The sequence below is a fragment of the Carassius gibelio genome, chromosome A17 (assembly GCF_023724105.1).
Source record: "Carassius gibelio isolate Cgi1373 ecotype wild population from Czech Republic chromosome A17, carGib1.2-hapl.c, whole genome shotgun sequence".
Lineage (NCBI taxonomy): Eukaryota > Metazoa > Chordata > Actinopteri > Cypriniformes > Cyprinidae > Carassius > Carassius gibelio.
In genome coordinates this window covers 24082629-24101615 of record NC_068387.1, presented here as the reverse complement: position 1 = coordinate 24101615, position 18987 = coordinate 24082629, and the positions used below count along the sequence as shown (strand labels likewise).

The following is an 18987-nucleotide window of genomic DNA, read 5'->3' as shown; positions in this document are numbered from 1 at the left end:
AGTTTCATGGCAACAGTGTCTTCAGTTATCCTTTTGCAGAACTTTAAGGAAAAAGAGAGAAAGACTGAAACAAAGGAGAAGAGAGAGAATTTTCATAAATCCGTTGTGCCCCAGAGACTGCGATCTAATACGAAAACCCTGTGGGACGTTTGGCTTCAACAAGCATCTCGGCCTATCTGGGAATGCATGTGTAAGCAATTTCATACATGACTATTAATATGAGAGCTCTTTGAGGAAAGCAAATTCATAAAGAAAGGATATAAAGTGATTAAAAGCAGAATGTGGCGAAATGAAACATTACTTTAACTAATTTACTCTCCTGCTTGTTCAGCTGGGAGTTCCTAATACTGTATATACTGCATGCTTATATATTTAAATTGCTCATAAACTTACAATTTATCAAAATGTTCTCATTTTGTTACAAGAAGAACAACTTGCACTGAATGAAAAGAAACGCTCGGTGTACAAAATTATTTTAGTTCTATTATGGTATGGCATGATTTCAATCTAGTCTAAAACATCATTATTTTATTATTTAAAACTATTATAGTATTATTTAATATGATTTTCATTTTAAATTAGTAATTTTATGTGCTTTGTCATTTGCATTGATTTTTTTTTATTTCAGTTTTAGTCATTTTAGTACTTTTACATAAAAATGAACACTTTCAAATTAGCCTTCCTACTTTTTGTTGACAAAGATCTACTTTTAAATAAATTCATAATAATAATAATAATAATAATAAAACTTTAACATTTTCCCTTAATATGAATATTTTATTATATTTTGGCTTTACCAACAACGTGTTTTATTAATTTTTCTTAAATGGCCATTAGCTGGTCTGAACCGGATCTAGATTGTGGAAAAGCTGGACAAGCAGCCAGTTGGTCTAAGTTTGACCTGGTAGTGCATCTTGGGTCTGGTAGACCTCGCTTTGTAGAAACACACCAGCTACTATGTTCCAGAAAACCAACAAGGGTATTAAATAATTACTTGTCACATACTATAATAATCTGAATACCATGATCTATTATTATGCAAATACAATCAACATACTGTTAGAAGCCTTGTCTCTTTTCTTCTCGGAAGCACAGCAACCTTGGTTCATGCACACTCACAGAGCTTCAAATATTTCATTCAGAAAAAACACGAGCAGTACAATTTATAACCACTTAAGTTCTACTATTGAACAGCTAGTAGAAGAGCTCTCAGATTATACACATTTTGGACACAAGTTTTTTTATGCAGCCTCTGCACAGCGATGCAACTGACAGCTCTATATTCAGACATCTCACTGTAACACATTCACAACTTCACTTCCTCATTTCTCTCCTGTTTCTTCTTTTCTGCTGGTTTCTCCTCTGCCAGCAGAATTCCCTCGAGGAGTCCCACCGCGGTTCTGTAATAAGGCTCTTTTTTTAAAAATGAAAGAGGGAGACTTGACATTTCTTCATTATAGGAGGTATACTGAAGAACTTGGCTTTTCCAACTCTGGGAAAACAAGTCAGGCGTTTAACGAGCCAGCGGCTGCAGATGTGATGACTGCAGGCTTTAGGGAATATGACTCCGACTCAAGTTTCTGACACCCCAATCTTTAAGACATGAACTAGATCCTTGTAACTTCACCTAGCGGTTATTATGTCAGACACTTGCACTACTTGGAAGCACTCCTTAACTTCAGTGACAGGGGACACCACAGCACAACAGCTGAACATCCCTCAGTGAATGCTTCCTAGAGTGACTTCCTGATCTTCAAACGAAAAAAAGAAAAACTACCCGATGACTGGGATTTTATGAACATTGTCATTTAAACATCTCTTTTGAGACACTTCTAGTCTCTACAAGCAAGAAGCCGTGGCCTAATTTATGTGTTTTTAAGTGCGTGATGGTTTAACGTGGGAAAATGAAGAAATAAAAGACTAATAAATATCAGAATTGTTATTTTGTTAAATAAGAATCATTACTAATATTTCACTGTAAAATAAGAGTATAAGACTTTTTATAGTGAAATTACAATAGTGATAAACCTATTTTTAATACAATAAAAAAATAAATATAATAAAAAGATTAATATTTATACATAAAATTAAATATTTTTATCAGTAAAATAAATGAATAAATAAATATATAAATAAAGTGCAATCATAATAGCTTTATTTGCTATTGCAAGCATGCATGACACTTAACTCGCATAGCATTAAAGAAATATAGCGAGGTCAATTCAAGTTCAAGTTCAGTCAAAAGCATTGGAGGCATAATTTTGATTGCCACAGAAAATTCCTCAGCTTCTTTGAAAAAACCCAATGCAATACACAACAAGACAACATTTTTTTAAATGCACAGTTATTTGCAAACTCATTTTACTTCCACAATCCGACGTATTTCCAAGTGTAACAGTTATAAATCAATAAGGAAAAAATGTGGGACGAGTCAAATCAAATATCACAAAAGGCCAGCCCATACCAGAATGGAGACAGACTGATTACATGTTTATTAAAACACTGTCTCAATAGCTATTTGACTGTTGGTTAACGTTATCCAATGACGCCAACAGCAAAGAAAATTAATTCAGAAGAAGAGCATGTTTTGATTAAAGATTACAAAGGCTAACTATTTTGCTTTGGAATAATTAATCAGCAACAAGAGGACCATAAATCTTGCATGTCTTGGTGACTAAGTCATCAGACTTACTATACCATACACAGAGACCTAGTAAAAACGACCATTATATAAAACAAATGAACAATAAAGCTGTAAAGCAACATTCCAGCGGTCAGTAGAGCCCATCTCACATCTGAAAACTACACCCCGGCCTTCCTCTTTGTACACAGTGTCGTTTACAACATCCCCAGAGGCACATTTCCCCTCCTCGGTTTCCTAACCGTGGGTCTAATTGATGTGTGAGGAAGAAAACGCAAGGCTGCCAGATCAACCGCATTCAGGAGTCCCAGCGAGTGGGTCCGGGAGCCAAATGCAAAGTTTTATACGCTTATAATATCAGACAGCAGAGAGACGCCAAACCATGGTTTTTCCGTGGAATGGATGGAAAACTTTCCCAGCGTCCGGGGATTACAGATTGATTTCATGTATGTGTGCATCCATGTATATGTCATGTGAGGTTTAAACAGTCATTTCAGTTCCTGCTCCATTAGAGGAACATTGCATCATCACGACTGATGTCAACTTAGATGAATGTCATTCAGCATGTGTTTCCGAGTAAATGTGCTTTAGTTTCACTAGTTACTCCTTTGGTTTTTTTTTATCTGCCTCTGATGACTCTCAAATGGGACCAAAAAGAACATTTTGGGAAGCTGGAAAAACTTTCTCAGGAAACCCGAGATGACATCATTTATCACACATGCCCACATGCAAACTCATATATATTCCAGATTTTGACCAACAATTAAAGTCCTTCAAGTTGTGTAGCACTTAGAAACACACTATGAAAAAAGTACAAACCATCTTTCTTGGAGTACCACGTAAAACCATGGTATAAAGACAAAAAAAAAGAAATTATTACTTCAAACAAAAACCTAAATCAAAAACAAAAAATACAAAAATCCCAGTTAAGACAAACATGTATAATAAAAAAATAAATTTCAAATACATGCTGTTCTTTTGCACTTTCTATTCATGTTTCTTAAGCAGCAAATCATCATATTAGAATGATTTCTGAAGGATCGTGTGTAATGATGCTGAAAATTCACCACTGCATCACAGAAATAAATTAGATTTTTAAATATATTCAAATAGAAAACAGTTCTTTTCATTATTTCACAATATCACTATTTTTTGCTGTATTTCCAGTCTTGGTGAGCAGACCCCACACTTATGCACTGTAGTGCATATTAAAAAACTATTTCTTGAAGTACATTTGAACATATAGTTTAAAACAGCATTTATATGGATGATTATGTATTACCATCATTGCACCATGGTACGGGCAAAGTACTAAAGGGGCATTGTGCGATTTCTTACCCTCGCAGATTCTGTCAAGTCTTTGTCGTTTGACCTTGTGTTTGTCAATCAAAGCCATGGCAGCTCTGTTCTCCTCGTCTGCTGTTCACTGAGCTTAGCAACAGGAAACTACAGCCCCCAGAATCCTCCAGTGGGCATAACGCCACCTTACACCTGCACAGAAAAACACAGTCCAGATGAAACCAGAGGACAACTGACAAAATGACATGATTTTAGCCGCTAGAGGGAGCCATCACGATACTATTCAAGCATTCATTTGGCTGGAGAAACTACAGGATAAATCAGTTTTACTAGTTAAAAAAAAATGCATTAGTAATACATTTAACTTACATATTAATATTCATAAAACGTTAGACTATGATGTTATTAACGGAGTTCGCGAAACCATGCTCATATTTATGGACAGAGACTTTATGTACACTTCTATTAAAAGTCTGGGGTTGGCAAGACTTGTTCTCTTATGACCACCAAAGATGCATTTATTTGATTAAAATACTGTTAAAATAATAATATTGTGAAATATTGTTACAATTAAAAAAAAAAAACTTTTCTACTTGAATATATTTTTTAAATCAAATCTATTCCTGTGATTCAAAGCTGAATTTTCAGCATCATCACTCCTGTCTTCAGTGTCACATGATCTTCAGAAATCCTTCTAATAATTTACTGATCAAGAAACATTTCTTAAAGAAACTGGTATTGTTTATGTTTGTGCTGCTTAATATTTTTGGGGAAACTGTTATACATTTTCTTTCAGGATTCTTTGATGAGTTGAAAGTTCAAAAGAACATAATTTATTTGAAATGAAAATCTTTTATGACATTATAAATCACTTTACTGTCACTTTTGATCAATTTTATGCATCACAGCTAAATAAAAAAAGTAAAATTTTGAGTTTTTTTTTTTTTTTTATAAACAATCACCTATGATACCTTAGCAACACTGAACAGAATGCCTTGGCAAGCAATCACAATTAATGCCAAAAGATTTGCAAGATTTGTAAACACTAAAAAAACATACTGGCATAAAAACATTGATTATACGACTGTGGATACATCAGCAGAATAGTTAACATGAGAAATACATGTAATTTTCAGTTTTCTTTTGATGAATCATGCCCAAAAAAGGGTCAATTTTCATGCTGTATTTCATTTGGACTAGACTTTAGTTGTCTGGAGTCTGTAACTTCAAACTGATAAGATTGTATTGTGTTTTGCTGACCCTTTGAGGGTGTTTTTAAATCAGAAGATGTCTGCAGAGAGCTGTCAGTCTCCCTCAATCAGAGCGGCAGCAGACTCTGAGCTGAGAAAGAGTGCCCTCTCAGTCATTCTGAAACTGATCAGAGCGCACACACACACACACACACTCCGCCATTCTACAAAAACATGACTCAATTTCAACCATCCTCCTGAAGGATACATTTCGACCCTCCAGACAGGAAAGGACCATGAGAGAAATGCATGATGGATCTTTTTATAAAGGCTCTTTCATAATAGATCATTTTCGATTAAAAAAGGCATCCTGCATTTCTCAGTCCTCATCCTTATGAGCACTTCCTCCTATTCCATCTTTTCCCCATCTCTCTTTCAATGACCACATTAAATGTACGAGCAATTTCTGTGCCATTCTTTGCATTACCTTGACCTTGTCCTTGGTTGTCAGTGATTTTTCTGCACAAACAAAACCTCAACACATTCTCACACACACACACACGGTTTACTATCCTTGTGAGACTCTCCATAGGTGTAATGTTCTTTCTACTGTACAAACTGTATATTATAATACACACACTAACCACACAGAAAACTTTCTGTATTTTTAAATTCTCAAAAAAAAAAACTTTATTCTATATGATTTATAAGCTTGTTTCCCCATGGGGACCTCAACTTAGGTCCCCAAAGTGACATGAGTCCCCATGAGTCAGTGTGTATTCAGTTTTAAGTCCCCACCGGGATAGGAAAAAACACACACACACACAAACACACACACAACACACACACTGTTTCCCAAAGCACTGTGGGTCACAGGGTCAGCAAAGACTCAGTTTTTTCCATCTGAATGCTGGGTAAGATCTGGCCTGTAAGGCAGCAACAATAGCCGGAGCATGAATATGCACGCACTGGCGTTTGAGTCACAGGAGGAGGTGAAGACAAGACATCTCTCCTCTCTCCAGCTCTTTAACAGCTTATTAGAGTCCAACAGCTTAACACACACACGGTTTAATATGCCACTGTCGTCAAAAAACATAACAGATCTAGAGAACAGAGACTCTGATGATGAACTCACTCCACCTAAAACACTGTCAAAATACTGACTGCTGATGGCAAAAGAAGACTAAAACTATTTCTGTGTCTCGTGAGGCATCTGGAGAGGAAATGAAGCCGTCACTAGACTTTTATACTTACCACTCATATTTAAAGGGATAGTTCACCCAAAAATGAAAATCCTGTCATCATTTGCTCACCCTCGAGTTCCAAACCTTTAGGATTAAACCTGTATGAATAACAACAACTACAACAAAAAAGACATTTGGTAACCAAACAGTTGCTTTTTTTTCATACTATGATTGTCAATGGCTACCAGAAACTGGTTACCAAAATTCTTTAGGATATCTTTTCACATTCAACAAAAGAAAGAAATGTATATACTTTTGGAAAAACATGAGGGTAAGTCACTTTAAGGAAATCTGAGTGGTGCTATGATGCTAATGTGGCCTTCAGGTCATTGTTAGGTGGTTGCTAGGGTGTGCTTCTTGTTGCTAGGTGGTTGTTTAACTGGGTTGAAAAGCCCAAATCATTATTTTGGCATTCTAATGTCCCAAAACTTAAAATGTTTTCCTAAATGTCCTATTCCAATGGACATGATGTAATTTATTTACATGGTATTCTTTTGAAATACTATATGCACTACTTTCAAAAGTCTGGGATCAGAAAGAGTTTTTATATTTTTATTTTATTTTTATTAATACTTTTATTCACCAAGTATGCATTAAATTAAAAATGACGGTAAATACATTTAGAATGTTATAAAAGTATTTTATTTTTTAAATAAATGCTGTTCTTTGAACCTTCTATTTATCAAAGAATTCTGGAAAAAAAAAATCAAAAAATTTTAAGTACCACACAACATTTTCAAAATAGATGATAATAAAAAAAATGTTTTTTGAACAGCAAATAAGCATATTACAATGATTTCTGAAGGATCATGTGACACTGAAGACTGGCGTAATGATGCTGAAAATACAGCTTTGCATCACAGGAATAAAATACATTAAAAAATATATTAACATAGAAAAGTGTAATAATATTTAATAATATTACCGTATTTACTGTATTTTGTATCAAGAATATGAAAATCTTACGGACCCCATTTATAAATACATTTAGTATCATATATCAAAGTATCATGGTATTACATTTTGACACCATCATCACTGTTAATCAATAATTGTATTGCCATTTCATATCATCACCACCAAAGACAAAATAAACTATGTGACTGTTCTGCTAACTAGACAACACACAAACACAATATTATTTCCATACAGAAAGAGACAAATGCTCTAATAATTAACCAAGGCAACCATCACTTCCTGTGACCTGTACTGTTATACTGTTAAGGTCAGAGGGAGGAACGACACAAACCTGCCACAAAAACACTGAGCCAAGACTTGAAAGAAGATTCAACCCTAATAAAAGAAAGCTCGGACGATTAGATGATTAGATGAATATTAGCAGAAATAGTGTTTTATGTAATTCTATTTAATTTACCAACAATACTGATCTAAAGAGCTGCTCAGATCATAATAAGAGGGTATAGTTTGAGATGTAAATCTCGTGGCAGTTCATGCAGCAGCACTAGAAGAGAGAAAACACCTTTCAGAGGCATAAAGACATCAGCTGTATCCACTTCACAGACTCGTGTTTCTAAAAGCACTCCTTCACACAAAATAAATGACATCTGCTCCATTCACAAACCTGCTGCTTTGATTCAGCCGCACCTGTATGTGTGTGTGTGTGTGTGTGTTATGACAGCCGCAGCACTCTCTGTGATTGATGTTTGCGTGTTTCGTTCCTCATGTTTATCCTGTACAATAGACACATTTACACTGACCTCACTTCATCTTAATATTCACTGAGAGTTATGCAAAACCGAGCTGTTATGGGAATGATTTGATTAAACGCTGCTTTGATACTCCACTCTCTCAGCGTCAAACTCTTCCGCTCACTTCTCAATCGCATGAAAACTGTGATGCCCAGCTCATATTTCAGCATAATAAACAAACAAATAACAGTAGACTGATGAAAAAAAATAAGATGGAAAAAAAATATAAATCAATACATTTGCATAAAAGTTCAAATTCCCTAACGGTCCTAAAATATGCAATTTCCCCTATAGGATTCTGTGATGAAATATAAGCTGGTCTTTACTTTACCAGATTAATGCATTTATTCTTTTATCATTTGAAATAAAAATCCTGACCAAAACGGTCTGTGAATTTCAGACTCTCTCGAGATGTTTCGGTCTTTAATAGCTCTGGAGCATTTTGTCGAGGTGGCATTTTAAATATGCAGATCATTTCCTGCATATTTCTTTGTGGCATTGAATAAGTTCAAGCAATCACAACTGTTTTTTCCAGAGACCTTTAGAAATGCCAGCGCTCATCAAAGCAGCTTCCTGTAACGCACACACAGAAAGGAGATGGGTTTTAAATCAACTTCAGCAAAGTGTGTGTGAAACACACTAGAAGGTTATCTGAGGAGATGCTGAAAGAGTTAAGAGGAACAGAGAGAACGCTCACAATGTGTCACTGTTAAAGTGTGATAAAAGATCAAGCGTCATGTGTGCCGTTTTAAACACTGTTTTGCAGACCCCAGAGTTTTGAAACCATTTATGAACGCTTGACCTATACTGGCTAGTTCATAATCATATCACCTAACAAATCACTTTCTGTTTGAGTCATATATCTCACTTTCTATCTCTTTAATATCTCTACGGTTTCCTCTAAATTAAATGGTTTTCTCCCCTAGTCTCTTTCAGACTCTAGTGCTTTCTCAAAATGTGCGCATATTACGAAGATTCCAAAGCCAGAGAGCTCAATATGAACTCAAATATTTCTCATCTAATTCTTCCAGCAAACGATCTGAGCTATGTTTATATACTTCAAAATATACAAACATGTATTTTAAAAACATATGACAATTAATAAACAATTAAACCTTAAGACCTGTATGACAAATGATAGGTGTGTTGGACATAAGCTAATATAAAAAATCAAAAACATCAAAGTCAAAAAAGAAAAAAAAGTGAGAGAGAGAGAGAGAGAGAGAGGTGGAGGTGGTCTGGTGAAGGTCATGGGATCAAGATGTTGCTGAATATATTTTTATTCATTTTGCAAGCTTGGATAGTGTAGAGGATTTTTATTCCTTTTATTTATTTTTGTATATATGTTAAAATATTTGCAGGTATAATTTTACATAAAATATAAACAGTTTTAAGTAGATAAATAGTTTCAGTTACTCATATTTTATACTATATTTTTATATAATTTTCATATAATGTCAGTGTATTTTTTTTTCCGTATATAAGATAAAATATGTTATATAAAATAAATATATGCTAAAATATTTTACATAAATACATTTTATACATATATATATATATATATATATATATATATATATATATATATACACATACATTGACAATGGCCCAAAATATATTTATGTAAAATATTTTAGCATATATTTATTTTAACATAACACTTTTTTCATTTACCCAGCAAGATGTATAATAAGATATTGTCAGCAAATTCCTTCAAAGTACATAAGCACAAGGATTAAGCCAAATATATTTTATTAGGCTATGCTGATTCCAAAAAGTATTTCTCATATATTTGACATATTTATTGCTGTATAAGCTCAGACGTGTCTCCATAGAGTTTCGGAGATGCCAACAATTTCTCAAACTGTATTCAGGGATGCCAAGATGGCAAAGTCTGCATTTAAAAATCAGAGATCTCAATATGCACTGAAAGGAGAGAAGCGTTTAGGAAAACTGAGCCATTTTTTCTACATTTATGTAGCGTTCAGCTTTAAATGAAACTTAATTGAAAGCTCACTAAAGTCTTTTGAGCAACAAAAGAGCAACATCAACAAAATGTTCCCATGTGCTCTCTCTCGGGGACAGAAACATCCTTGTGCAACATCAGTAACACTTGATCTTACTCCCACACATCTGTATCTTCAAATGCGTTTTCATTTCTCATTCTCAGTCATATCGCTCATTTTCTTCCTCTCGGTGTAGGACAGAAACCTCTATATATACACGTCACAAACACACCACAATACATCACAACATGCAAACAGCATTCATAATATGACTCAGCAAATGACATGTGAATATCTGGGTGATGGCTGTATTGATCTGTGATAGTCACAGCTATGAGCGAAGCACTTTGCCCCGAGCCCTTGCCTCGCTGACCCCTTCACAACACGCTGAACTCAATGACCCTGCTTTGACTCTCACTCTTGGAGGCCAACTTTAATAACCTGCTCACATCACCTCCTACAGCGCAACGTGATTTCAGCTCAGGGGTTGATACTGAACATTCATCCGCAATTTCAGACACTTTGGACATTTTCCTCCCATCCGAACACTGACTCAAAGGACATCGGCTCTAGCCTGAAAGGGCATGGGGTTATTTATAATGCCCTTACCTGTCAGAGATGCTCCCAAAAAAAGGGTTAAAGATCCATGAGAACAATTTAGCTGCACATTCATATAAGTTGACAAAATCAATATTGGAAACAGAAATAAATATTGTTAATTTCTTTTCCAATTTAAACCATATTTATAAGTATCATCCGCATTATAGAAGCAGAGCTTAAGTCTTTCATATTTAAACTGTGTGCTTTTTTCAAATTTGAATTTGAAAAACTTAAAATAACTGATACACATTACCAGTTGATTAATACATCACATTAATACATTATGACCAGTTTTTAATAAAATGTCTGAAATGGTATGTTTAAATATGAAAATCAAGCATAATGCAATTCAATATAAACTCATTTGCATATTTTTACACTGGATAAAGCCAGTATTTAAAATTCTTGTTTTATTTCCAAGACACATATTGTTCTTGTTATCAGTCAACTGATATAAATAACAGTGCAATCAAATAAATACTTAAATTTTTAAAAACTAAATAAATAAATAAAAACTGGTTGTTACCTTTAACTGGTCTGAAATAAAGACATGTTACGGAAGCTAAATAGCTCAAAATTGACCGGTGAATGGAAAAATGGTTTTCTTTGTAGTGTATTGCTTTAAAAGTTGTACTACTTTTAACTTGAGCTGCAAGTTTTTAGCATCATGTGAAAAACGCTGCAAAAGATGTGTGATGCAAGTGCAAAAGTCAACAATAGAAACACATCTGTCAAGTGCTTCTTTACACACACACACACACACACACACACACACACACACACACACACACACACACAAAGACAATTGATAGACCATTTCTGCATTTAAAAACGTGAGCAGTAGGATAAAAATATCATCTTTGCATGCAGTTTGTATTTTTTTCTTCTTTTAACTTGCCCCAGTGATATAAAAGCTCTATGCTCATGTGAAGAGATGCTTTAAAAGACATGAGATGAGAGCATAATGGCCAAATTCATCTGGTGCATGTGTATATATATATAAAAAAAGGGCGGGAGACAGAATTGTATTCAGGGCCATTCACACAAAGCAGTTTTGCTTTTGAAAAATTAAATAATAAAGAGAGAAAGTGCAATAATAAAAGAGAGAAAGTGTAAGGTCTAGTGATTAAAAAACCAACAACAACAAAAAAAACAAAACAATAGAAATGTTGCACAATGCATTTTGTGCAGGCAGCACCTAAGTATTTATAAATATAATGCATATTAAAACTCTGAAACATCCAGAACCAACTTCTGTACTGGTACAAGACAAAGATTATGAACTTTGAATATTCAAATGAAAATGAACTTTCCAAACTCGATTACAGCATTATCTTTTTTCTAATAATTTATCTTCAGTGTACACACATCTATTACTCATCAAAAGTCTGAGCACATGCATCGAAACACTAATGAAGATATAGGAAATGTATGTGTTTTTTTACAGAGATTTTTTTTTAAACACTATGGAGTATTCAGATCTGTTATCATTATTACATCTTTACCAGTATTGGCCAAAATGTATATGGGTTTAACACAAACAGAATCTTAATCAATGTCACCTAGTGCACACAGTAAAAGCAACCCTGTTAAATAAACCAAAGTATCTTTTTAAAGGTATATCTAATTCTGCATGGGTAGATTTTGAATTTTACACCAAAGGTTAGCACCCTTGTCAAGCACATGAAGGATCTCATGCCTGTATGAAAGCAACAGGAAGCATAGCCTGGAGCATTTCCTTCACAACCGATTCTGGCAGGAGAAAGAGTGTGAGATCATTTATGACTGGGCAACACAAAACAGAAGGTTCACTGACATCTACAGCAACAACCACGCAAAACTAGACTAGAAAACTATGTTTTCCTGCATTATTCCATTACTTTTCCAACACTTTATAAATGTACTCTTTAATAGAAAAGAAGAGGATCTAGTGATTTGAATTGAAGACATTTGAGCTTGAATCTCATTGCATTCTGAATGACAGCCAGACACATCCCTGAGCCACGAGCAGTCAACGAAATAAAGGTTGAATTCTGCAGCTCTAGGGCCGATGCCATGTTCCAATTTCATACCAATTACCTTCCTATCAGGCACCGTCAGACATCCTTTCAGTTCTCAACTGTTCAAAAATCAGCAGAATACTACACTAGAATGAATATATGCAGGAGAGGCCATAATAGTGTGTGTTAAACAAGGTATTAAACTGAGGAGAAATCATTAATATTCATCTTCTCTGTACCGCTCAAGTGAGCGTCGCTCTTTAAAATTCACGCTACACTCATCCAGGCGCTCGAAAACAAACAGATTTCACTTCTGTGCTCTCTCAACATTCCTGGCCTCAACACAACTGTAAAAAGAGCTGCACTGGATGTTCATTGTGTTATCACTGCCTCTGGGAAAGAACACGCTCACATGTAAAAGACAAAACTAAAGGCTGGAAAACACACAGCTCAGCACATCCACCACCAAACAACTCCATACTCCTGAGCCAATGAATGCAAGCCACATGAAATAAAGATGAATTAAAGACTATTATATGATCTGCACACTACCGTTCAAAAGCTTGGGGTCAGTAAGATTTTTTTAAGAAATTAATTATTCAGTGAGGATATGTTAAATTGATCAAAAGTGACATGAAAGTACATAACACAGCTGTTATAATAAAATTATATTTCAAATAAATGCTGTTCTTTTGAACTTTTCATTCATCAAAGATTTCGGAAAAATATGAAACACAACTGTTTTTAATATTGATAGTAAAAAATAATGTTTTTTTTTCTGAGCAGCAAATCAGCATATTAGAATGATTTTTGAAGGATCACATAATAGAGTAATGATTCTGAAAATCACATTTTATAAATATAAATATAAATATAAATATGGTGAGCAAAATACTTTTTCAGAAACATTACAGAATTTACAGACCCCACACTTTTGAATGATAATGTGTGCAAACAAAAATATTGATTGAAAGTTTGTATGCTGAATTTTCCAGTACATCATATGTTATTTTTTTGTTTCTTGACTCTATGAATCATGACTTTTATAAGTTTCAGAAAACAGGTCTAACTGTTGCACATCACTTTCAGTAAATGTAAAATATACGGTGGAACACATGAAATCCTACTACTGGCAAACCTTATAAAAGAAAACTTCTTCTATGAGATTTTATTTTTCTTCATAATTGAAGTCTTCAGGTCAACGTTTCATTTCGCACCATAAATCCCTACACCATCAGGTCACCATCAAACCAAAGAGTGATATATGATGAAATACAAAACTGAGAAATAAGTGGCTTAAATAATCAGACAACATTATATATATTTTATGAATTTGTTTAAAAATAGTAACAAGTACCTGTAAGTAAATAAATAAATATTTATAACCCTTATAGCTGTGCATAATTTGAACAACAAAATAAATAGGCTTATCACCTTTAAAAAGGAAAGAGAAAATACATCTGTTGTTGAATAACTGTATGGTATTTTGGAGCAAATCCACCTGTCACTTATGGCAAGCCTTTATGCTCAAACCATAAACAAAACCACGAAAGGAACAGAAAGATAAATCAGAATACATTTAATCTGTTGAACCTATTAGTGGTTGTTGAGGTAAATACTTAATTTATTAATAATACTTTATAACTATTTTATTTCAAAGTTTTTGGGGACATTCCTGTTCAAGAAAATTTTTGTGCAGGGTTATCCCTTGATTTTCAGATTTAAAACCACTTGTGAACCGCTTATCCAAGCAACTTATAAATGAATGCACACCTGAAGAACAGGATGCCATAAATATTAAAGAAGCCCTTTGCATTTTCCTGTCTGACTCTAATAAATGTCTTCCTGTTTCGTATGCTGCCATGTACACTATGATTCAATGTGTGATGTGTGAGTGCTCAGGGGCGAGCGAGCGAGAGAGAGAGAGAGAGAGAGAGAGAGAGAGAGAGAGGGAGAATTCTCAGCGGGAAACATAATGGACGTGTTAGAAATCAAGGTCTCCAGTGGTCAAACCCACACATGCTAACTACTGAGAGTACATAACTGCTTATGAGTAACACTATGCATTATTAACATATGCATTGCATCCAGCAAGGTTTGCTTCGCATTTGATAGTTTTTGGAGTTAAGCTTGGAAAAGTAACATTTTTTTTCAGGCCCAAGCACCTCCTTGAAAGGGCCCTTGACAAAGCCCTTAGAAACAGCAGATGTCCTGGTAGAGAACATCTGTACACACCCCCTCTCCTCCAGCAAAGACAAAGGGGCATCACACACACACTTACACACACACACACTTCTTAATATCTTGTTTTAAATCTTCAAAAAACATCACTAATCCTTAAAAAACGTGTATGAAATAAGTTCAGCAAACAGACTAAACTTTTAAACTACATAAAAATAGAGGTTGTTGACTTGGCCGAAACCTTATTTAGGAAACTGATTATACAGTTATCAACTAAATATTACATTCATGTTGACTCTGATTGTCCATGTACTAACACAGTGCCCTTAAAATACATGCAACATTAAGCTAATGCTATCAGTAAATACGGAACACATCAACAGAGTTTTAATAAAGCTGTTTTATACATTGTTGCAACACCTGATCAAACGGAAACAATGTATCCAAATCCAGAAGAATCAGCCGATACAATGTAGCAATGGATCAAAGAGCCAATGTAACAACCAAAGACGTTCCATTCCAACTCTTTCAGTCGCCGAGTGGCTCAAGATGTCCTCGGATATTAGAAACACAGCGAAAAGCCCACCCATCCCCTCCATGTCGCAGGCGAATAAACGCACGCATGGACGGACACACCGCGCAACACCAGCCGCGGTTCCTCAAACCAACAACCGGCGAGTAGTCCACATCTTCTATCTTACCTGGACAAACGTCTTTATGTATGAGTATATCGGGTTCATATATGCATTAAGAAACAATCCGCTACTTAAATACACGTAGAAGCGTTCATGATTAACGACTCACCTTTAAAATGCTACAGAACTTAATCCAGCGTATCCCAAAACTGAATGTCTGATGGTGATGTTTGGCTTTAGGTGATTGAAATAACTTACAGATGTGACTCAGTTTGGTTCAGAGCGCAAGAAGGTGGTTTACTGGGTTTAGGAAAAAAAGAGGAGGTGATCCGGAGATTATGGTGCACTACGTTTCATCTTTTCCCCGCTTGCAAGGATTGAGATGTCTCTGTTTTCCTTTTCTTTTTTCTCTATCTTTTTTTAAAGAGGCGGGGCTTTGGGTTGAGCCGACCAATAGCGGCGCGGTTAGCGCGGGGCCACGCCCACATCGAGTGCGTTAGCACTGGTCAGTTTGACCACAGTAGGCCTGCGGAACACTAGGCGTTGATTGCTGTCACAGAGAAGTCGAAATTCTATCATGTTTGACCCATGGGGTTGATTTTCAGTTTTTTTTTTTTTTTACTTTTTTGAGATCTAATTTTTTCATAACATAGTGTTTGTCTTCCTTAATGTAAAATTTAACTTGACTTTAGTTCAGTTGAATTTGACTAATAAGGTTGTTTACTATACAATTTAAAATCACCAAAACTATGCTATGATATCATGTTTAACTAGAATATAATATTTTTAACCATTTATGTTTAGTCTCAGACCATAGAGATAAATCCTTCATAAGGTTAATTTAATAAAAAAATTCAGTTCATATCTGAGAGAAGTGATGATGATTAAAGATTTTTGTAATAATTTTGTCTGATTAGAGATCAGTTTTTTTATATGAATATTAATGCACTTTTTGTCCGTTTTTTTATGTAAACATTCAGTATTCATAATTGGCAAATCAGTTTTTTTTTCCACATCATTCAGGTGGAGGTAAATTAATATTTTAAAATCTGAGTAGTTCATTGTAACTACAGGTCAGACATAACAGATCTTTACAAGACACCATGTTGAGTAGCCAATAAAAACACTTTTACTTATTAACAATAAATACTGACAATAAATCAGATAGATTTGTGTGGTTCAACCAGGGTCATTTTTGTTTAACACCATTGTACCAGGTTTCCCGGATAAAACGTTCTCAAACGTTCTCATAGAGAGGTTTTATAAGTTATGAACAAACACATTCTTCCAGTGTGAATCTTAATAGTTCATGATATGTATTATTTCTGAAACATTTTAGTTGGACATTCAACTAACTTTTTATTATACATTAAGAGAACATTCAGAAGTAACATTCCCATAATTTTTTTAAAATTATAAAATGGAATGTTCCGATTTTGAATTAAACATTCTTAAAACCATTTTATTAGCTGGGTTCTCAATTGCTTGTTAAATTGACTTGAAATGGTGACTTTATTGGCTTAACTTAATGTTTGTGACTCTGAAAGAATCTGTTTCAATCAGGTAGCTTGATAAAATGGTCATAAAATGAATCATTTTATTGAACCGATGCAGCACTGAATCTGTGTTGTAACATCAGCTCCGACTGATCTATTCACAATGATGCACTTTACGCCTGGATGTGAGTAATCTTTAACAATGTCTTATTCTAATTCAACAGCCCTCTCCACCTCATTTGAATGAATATTTCATCGCAATGAAGGTTTATTCTGCTGTTGCACGGGTCTCCTGCAGCCATTTCTCAAGGTTAGTCAGAGTTATCACAGAGCCAAGCTGAAAAACAAGGATGTGAGGCTGAGAGGCAACAGTGATCTCACAAATAACAGCGTCAAGGAAAACATGCTGTTTAGAAAACATAACTGAATTGTGCCCAATGAATTATAATGACTGGAAATCAAAGGTAGATTTTAGACTGCAGATCACACATGTATCTTATAAGTGCGGACTGAATTCATTTCTGCATTACAAAGTAGCATTTGTTTACACTTGTCTGAAAAAAAAAGCTAATTACAGTGTTAAGATGCATTCATTATTTCATCAGTGGAGAACAGTATGAGCTAAATAATTTGTCTTGACCTCTCGTGTAAAACATGCCAGACTGTTTCATTAATTCATTATCTGGCAATATTAATTATAATGAAGCCAGTGAAATGAAGTGATTAGCATGGAATGACCTTAAGTTAAGGCTCTTAATACAGAAATGATTTCGGGTGATTAATCTACTCTATTAACTTGTAATGCATTCTAATGTTCTAATGTACCTTGACATCGGACCATCTTTAACATAGATCCTTGTCATTAAAACATTAGTTGGCATAGAATCCTAACAGGTTTGTTTAAATGGAAATGTAACAATCTAGTCAAAACTTTCCTTTTTGAAACTCATTTTATTTTTTTACAGAACTCAAATGCTTGTTGGTGTGTCAGGGCCTTTTAAAGCGCAGTGCAATAAAAGATGAATCATGAGATGCAATTCTTTGATCTCCGCAAGGTTATTATGCATTCAGAAAATCCATCAGCTTGTGTCCTGCAATTTATTTTTCAATGAGAATTGCAATGAGCTTTCAATAAACTGTCAGCGCAGATACAAATAATATCAAGATCAATTTTTTCATTTGAAGAAGAAATAAACAAAGACTATCAGCTGAACCTGCACCAGAGTAAGTCAGACAATATTAAGAGGACAGACAATGTTAAGAGAATTCTTTGTGCCATCACCATGGCAACATGCTTATCATTCATGAATAGGTTATGAAAGAAATGCAATGTGCAAAACTTCATTACCATTAAAGAAATAAATACCTAATTACTAGATGTCATTTTCTTGGACTGCATTTCAAAATGTGGGTTAAACAAAGAGAGTGATTCCTCTCTGTGACTCTTCCCTTGGTTCTTGCTATCTGGATGTGTTGTTAAAGGAAATCTGGAGAGCACAGTGGATTCTCCTGGCTGCTCTTTTCCAGGTGTGCACAGACTGTAATCCAGCTGCCGTTTCAAATGCAGCACCTGCTCGAATAAGATGGCAATCTCACAGTCCCTCTTTGAAGCTGAGCTAATGTAACACCGTTCACTGTTTAATCTCTTTCAAAGGCAGGATACTAAGCTTTAGCCCAAACCTCATACTTTTTGTGATGTTATAAATATTCCCATTGGTACTATTGTCCTTGATATTATAATTTTTGTAAATATTTTGAATGACATATATATATATATATATATATATATATATATATATATATATATATATATATATATATATATATATATATCATACCTGTCAAGTTTTGGATTTGAAAATAAGGGAAATTTTCCAGCGCCCATTGCGAGCAGTCCCACCACCCCAACAAAGCTCCAGTATCCCTTACATTTTAAGACAGGTGTTATAGCCCAAATGAAAACACAAAAAGGTATATATGAAGAGC

The 18987-nt window shown here is 34.6% G+C and overlaps 1 protein-coding gene across 2 annotated transcripts in view; it reads right to left on the bottom strand.

Annotated features, from left to right (window-relative positions):
- The window catches only part of LOC127933467 (C-terminal-binding protein 2), a 41025-nt gene extending 25117 nt beyond the window's left edge, over positions 1-15908 (bottom strand). Inside the window, exons 1-2 of one of the 2 annotated variants that reach the window (XM_052530492.1) lie at positions 15675-15908; positions 3980-4132 (exon numbers count right to left, since the gene is read on the bottom strand). In XM_052530492.1, the coding sequence (XP_052386452.1) occupies positions 3980-4037 (58 nt within the window). In that variant the 5' untranslated portion in view covers positions 4038-4132; positions 15675-15908. Of the gene's footprint in view, positions 1-3979; positions 4133-6384; positions 6403-15674 lie in introns of those variants that run through there. The other variant, XM_052530493.1, reaches the window with a different exon arrangement.
- Between the last annotated feature and the right edge of the window lie 3079 nt (positions 15909-18987).